Here is a 6,404-nt window from a genome sequence, read left to right as displayed (position 1 = left end):
ATAGCACATATGCAACATAGTCCTCTCTTTTGATAAAATGTTTTGAGAGATAAGATAACTCAATGAAGCGACTTTACATTGCCATGTGCTCTCTATATATGTGGTATCTTGATTGAAGGAATACCAAGATCATCATTCAAACTCTCAGATCTACTAGAGTCTCCATTAAGAAACTAAATGATCAATAGATGTATCATTACTATCTGACACTTTCTTTATCCCTTTGTCATTACTTGGGGTTGTTTATTAGTCCCCTAGACCAAGGAAGGACGAGATTCCCAATCTCAGTAATATTGTGTTATGTCACTAAATTATTGATTTAATATATTTTATTGGTTACTGCTATCGCGTCCCATACCTTGGCCACTTGAAAAGGATCTACCATATCTCCTTCTTAAACTTGAGTAAAATACTTGGACATGTTTACCACTTCTTTTTTACGATTCACTGTGAATGTTGGTCTCTTTAGTAATCATGAGAGAGACCAATGCATCAAAATCTAGAAATGGCTTTTGTAGATACACAAAAGTAACAAAATAATTCCAAGCCTTTTCATAATTAAGACCACCCAAAGTAGAAGAAACCAAACCATCATCAACCATTGTATCAACAACTAGCAAAGCATCTGCAATGCTTCACACATTCACAACATACTCACTTACATAAAATTTTCAACTTGAAAGTGTTCAACTTTTGCTTTTGAGTTGAATCTTCAACGTCTTTGTTTTATAAAATACATATTTTTAAAGGTGGTCTAAGTTGCATGTGATCTCTTTACATTTCTAATATACCAAGCATAGTGTTATCAATGAGTGTCGACAATCAATGCATAATTACTTTTTTTATATTTTGCATTCCATTGTTTTCATATCTTTAATTCTCCTTCAGTCAGAGGATCACTTAGCTGCTCTAGTTCCTTTTCTTCACCTAAAAAAAACTCGTAGAGACCTTTTCCAATTAGGAAGTTTGTCACACAAAACTTCCATAATAGGTAGTTCTTCTTGTCTAGCTTCTAAATAATAGGATTCCTATTGTTCTCAGCCGTTATGATAAAAGTGAGTATCAAATGACAAGTTTCTATAATCTTTCACAAGAAGTACACAATAATAAACTAGGCAATCTTTTTCATTGATTGCTCAATAACACATTACAATATACAAACTATTTGTAGATAAACCTTGTGCTTACCTCCTAATAGACACCTTAGAACTTACAAATTTGAAATCTATAACCTATGCATGTGAGAATAGTCAATACTATTGAAAGTATAGTATACAATGAAACTACTACCCATAACCTTGTGAAGCTAAGATGGGGCTTGAGATGGCCTTACATAGTCGTAGGTACGTATAACTAACTCAATATAATAAACGATGAGTTAGTAGCCATGTGATTGTCATAATGATCACTGACATGTTAAGTGTAGCATGCAGAACTATCTAGGTAAGTGGTTCCTCATCAATGTCCGTACACATTGAGCTTGCCATCTCAACAAGTCTTGTATTCTTGCTTTCTTAGGAGTAGAGAGAAAGGATACATGGTTGGTTTGAAGTCACAAAGTGTGAGATGAGTAGGTGAGAGATAGTAGATTCGAGAACTTTGGTTAAAGCATTCATAACCTTGGTCTCTGATACATGATTGAAGGTGATACCAAAACCATATAGACCTTTGATGATGATGGCCATGCTAGCAATGGACTTGCAAATGATGGCTTAACTACTTACTTTCCTCTACCATGACTATGACAATCATTGTCACCTTCCCCTCTTTCATCTCACTCCACGTCACTAACACTCTCCTCATCATGATCCCTTACATCAAGTTGCCACAACCTTTATTGTTGTTCCAAACTTCTAGCCCCACTGCAACTCCCCTGCTTTCTTCTATAGCCACTCCAACCTAAAATATTCCCCTAGATCCCCATTCCCTTCCTCTAGTGAAGGTAGTGATGATTGATAGATGAATTGCATGAGCTTACACCACATTTGGCCTAAGGGGGAGGACTTCCAATAAATCAACCTCCCAAACTACATTGTCCTTGAAGACCAGACTACCCCCTCCAAAGTCAACATTGGCCCCACTAATATTCACTACTACTTTAAAATGCCCTAACCTAAAGATTCCTTCAATTGGCCACCCCCTCCAAAGTCAACATTGGCCCCACTAATATTCACTACTACTTTAAAATGCCCTAACCTAAAGATTCCTTCAATTGGCCACTCCTCCTTGGCTTTAAGAGACCCCCTTTTTCGATTTGTATCACATTTTTAAACTCACTAATTGAGTGCAAACTACCTATCACAAGGCCTATTGGAAGATAGACAAATGATGTATGCTCTAGGAAGAGATGCTCTATATCCTATAAGCACAGTGAGGAGAGTGGAACAACTAAAAGGCTATATAAGCATGTACGTGGCTCTCATTTAAAACAAATGATATTGTACTTTGCACTTCCAATCTGTTTCCTTGTCATGGTCCTACTCAAGATTGTGTTTATGAGTCCAAGTACTTAATCTTGGAACCTAATTCACTTGATTAATAGTCATTCTCTCTTGTCTATGTGAGCATGGTTCTAGTCTTTGCCTTCCAACCTCCATAACCAACCATGCTCAAGATCTATATTTCTAAACATGGTATGAGAGCCACGGTGAGCATGGCTTGGATGTTCTCACTACTTTTCTAGCTCCCGAGAACCTTAGTCTAGCTCAACTCCATCAGATGACTTCATCTCTCACCTCCATCTTCACCCTACCTTCTTGTCTGCCATAGCCAGCCTACACCCGCCTCACTTGGAGCTATATGTCATTACTGTGGCAAGACCGGCCATATAGCCATTGAATGTTTTCACAAGAAAAGAGCACAACAGGTGCAAAATGATCACCGCCAGAATCAGCTCTCATGAATGAAGAAGTTGCTCCTGCTACTATCAACTCCAACATACTGTTTTGAAGAATTTTCCATTGTATCTTTCCCATAGTGGATCTTTATTTTCCTTAGTGGATTTGCTTTGTAAAAAGCCCTTGTCAAAGATGTAAAGTTTCAAGCCTTAACTTGACTAGGCTGCCTATGAGCTAGTCTCCTGGGCCATGTCATCATGCAGGGGGGCAAAAGCTAGCAAGTGTCTGCTCTGGGAAGAGATGCTCTATATCCCATAACCTAAAATGACAGGTTTAGATGATAAATGAACTTTGATCGCCAAATCTTTAAGCATATTTTTTAGTAGGGCTCTGGAGGAGAAAAGAGAGTCCTTGAAGCTAGGTCGACTCCCTCGACTGGTGTATGTGTGTTGAGGTGGTAACATGTAAGGTCTAGTGGTGGCCCCCATGAAGCATATCTTCATCCAAACAAAAGTGCTACAAGGCCACATCAATCGTAATGGAAACATCAACATGGGATACATGCATGCACACACACACACAATCTCTCTCTCTCTCATTCATTCAGTCTTGGTCAAACAATACATGACCATTGGCTAGAAAGTGAGAAAGTCACTAGTAAAAAAGCATTGCACAGTGTGTGCAACTACAAGTTTTGAAAAAGATCTCGAAGAGAGAGAGGACAATGAGAGTTTATAAGAAGACAGAGAGCGCGCGATCGCACACACACACACACACACTCTCTCTCTCTCTCTCACCTTTCTTCGGTCCCGGTCAAACAACGCGCGACCCACACGGTCGTAGCATTCTTCTAGAAAGTGAGGAAGTCAAAGGTGAACACCATTCAGCAGAGTGTGCACAATGCGAGCGGAGTTTGTAACAAGTGGGACCGTACCGTCGGCTCCCGAGTCCCCAGGGGGATCTTCATCCGTGAGCCAAGTCCAACCTGCATGGCAAGTGGCAAAAGCAATGTTTGAAACATGGATGATGATCTTTTTGATTCGAGAGGGAGTCGGGGAAAATAAAGATGAGAGGCCGTGCTCGCCTATAAAACACCGTAGGTGTGCAAGGCAGCCCGGCACACAACGAGACATCACCCAGCAACAAGGGCTCACTGCTTGCGCCTGCTTAGCGCTCTCTGTCTGCTGCAGCTGCGATCTGCTGATCTGGGACTCGCTGGACTAGTTGTTGCTGTGTTGTGAGGAATTAAGCGTTTGGTTTGTGCTCGAGTGAGCGGTACGAGAGTGCCAACATAATACAAGAGAATGTCGCCGAGCAGCAGTAAGGTGCTGGTGATCGGGGCCACAGGCTACCTGGGCAAGTGCGTGGCGCTGGCAGCAGCGGCGTCGCAGCACCCCACCTTCGTCCTGGTCCGCCCCTCCACCCTCACCTCCCATCACGATTCCAAGAAGCAAGACCTCCTCGCCTCTCTCAAGGCAGCCGGCATCACCATCCTCCAGGTATCACTCCTCCTCCTCCTCCTCCTAGCCTTATATCGAGCCTAGCGAATAATTGAATCGGTCCCAGGTCACATGTTACACGCATCTCTCTGTCTCTCTCTCTCTCTCGCGCGCGCGCGGTGTGCCAGCCACGTTCTTATGGTTAACCCACATCTTCGCGCACATCCCTTGCTTGTCGTTTAATCCGCATTAATCTCAGCCAGCCCTCATTCTTGGATGCTTCTGGTTTGCGTCACAGGGTTCGTTGGAAGACCACGAAAGCCTGGTGGCAGCACTTAAACAAGTGGATGTGGTCATCTCTACCGTTTCGGGACCTCAGATACCCGAGCAAATCAAGCTAATATCAGCGATCAAAGAAGCGGGGACTATCAAGGTATGGCCATTTGGTAGACAGACATCTATAGAGTCACATGCTCTTGCATGTGCCGGCCTTATTCTTCCTTCCAATGTATGCAAGATCTTTTAATCTTTGCGCTTTTGCTCCAGAGATTTTTCCCTTCGGAGTTTGGCATCGATGTTGATCGCGCACAAGCACTCGAGCCTGCCAAATCCATGTTCGCACTCAAGGCACAGATCCGACGTGCAGTGGAAGAAGCACAAATTCCTCACACCTATGTTGTCAACAATGGATTTGCCGGATATTTTGTCGCTAACTTGTTTCAACCACGCCTCACATCTCCACCGAGGGATACAGTGATCATCCATGGGAGCGGAGATGTCAAAAGTACGTGTGGGATATCATCCTATATCGTTTTCCACCCACATCAAAAGCCATGTAGTTGTAGCGCCCACATAGAGGATACCCCCCCCAAACACACCACACACACACAAAGACAAAGAAGAAATGAAAGTCCTTGAGACCACCAACATATGCATTCTACATCTCCATGTCCATGTCTTGTTCAGGGCAAGTCCGAGCTTTATGTTCTTGTAAACTTTGTGTGCAACTCCTATCTCGGTGTTATTTGCTTATGCGTCTTCTGGTAAGATCATTGATCGGTTGTTGGTCTTTGAATGATACAGCAATAAATGTCTCCGAGGAAGATGTTGGAACATTCACTATCAAGGCAATGGATGATCCAAGAACTCTCAACAAAACCTTGCATGTCAGACCACCTACAAACATTCTTACACAAAATGAGCTAGTCTCTTTGTGGGAAAAGAAAATCGGCAAGACACTTGAAAAGCAGTTTGTTTCAGAGGAAGACATTGTCAAAAAAATCCAAGGTAAAATATGCTTGCATCAAGCTGAATGGTGGCCTTAATGTGGAAGACCACCCAATGGTCTTAAATGCTTGACTTCTATTAGGTTGCTCTCGACAAATAGTGTCTTACCTTTTGTATTGGTTTGTTGCAGAAACTCCCTTCCCAGGAAATATTTTCCCTGCACTCCTTCACGATGTTCTCATCAAAGGTGACCAGTGCAACTTTGACCTTGGTGCAAACGATGTCGAGGCCACCAGCCTTTACCCCGATGTGAACTATACTTCTACAGATGATTACCTCAACAAATTTTTGTAAGAAAAATGCCTTGCTACATGCCAATCTCTAGCTTGTTCAAAGGTGTACAAGATCTTCGTGTCATCCACAACTATTCAGGAGTGCAGTTTCTAGTCTATTTCACCTTTGCAGATACAATGCAAAGGTAGAGCAGTATACATGAATAAACTAAGGTGTGAAATTGTCCACGATTCCGTAGTTGTTTCATGACAAAAGCAGAGTCTAAGCTTGCATGCAAGTTTGGCATGCACAATCATTTTGTATGAATGACACTTATAAATTGGTAGACTCGTAAAGCTTTTCTATCGACTCAATCATGATATGTCAAGCTTCTAAGTTCTTCGTTTATAAGACTAATGTGTTGATCAGTTGAGCGCTCGAGTTTGGCACCCAAACAAGCTCACTTTGCAAGACACATTGGGGTGGCTAACAAACTTTTTACATAGAAATTTTCTAAGAGGTGACATAGGGGTTTTTTGGTGCAAGGCTTTTTATTAGAGAAACATCAATAGATTTGTGCATTTGAGTCATCAACGTGCAATGATAGGAACACCAGAGTTCAATATGT

The 6,404-nt window shown here is 42.0% G+C and overlaps 1 protein-coding gene across 1 annotated transcript; it reads left to right on the top strand.

Moving 5' to 3' along the window:
* Nucleotides 1-3,933: 3,933 nt before the first annotated feature.
* On the top strand, nucleotides 3,934-6,057 carry LOC148038779 (phenylcoumaran benzylic ether reductase IRL1-like). Its single transcript, XM_087675470.1, has 5 exons — nucleotides 3,934-4,336; nucleotides 4,575-4,709; nucleotides 4,823-5,060; nucleotides 5,360-5,563; nucleotides 5,694-6,057. Exons 1-5 carry the CDS (start codon nucleotides 4,142-4,144, stop codon nucleotides 5,855-5,857), a joined length of 936 nt encoding a protein of 311 aa, XP_087531596.1. The 5' UTR covers nucleotides 3,934-4,141; the 3' UTR covers nucleotides 5,858-6,057.
* The last annotated feature ends 347 nt before the right edge of the window (nucleotides 6,058-6,404 follow it).

This window comes from Lygodium microphyllum, chromosome 3 (assembly GCF_053477565.2).
Source record: "Lygodium microphyllum isolate KBCC chromosome 3, Lygodium_microphyllum_v1.1.10, whole genome shotgun sequence".
NCBI lineage: Eukaryota > Viridiplantae > Streptophyta > Polypodiopsida > Schizaeales > Lygodiaceae > Lygodium > Lygodium microphyllum.
The sequence above is the reverse complement of the archived record's forward strand: the minus strand, read 5'-3'. Positions and strand labels throughout refer to the sequence as shown.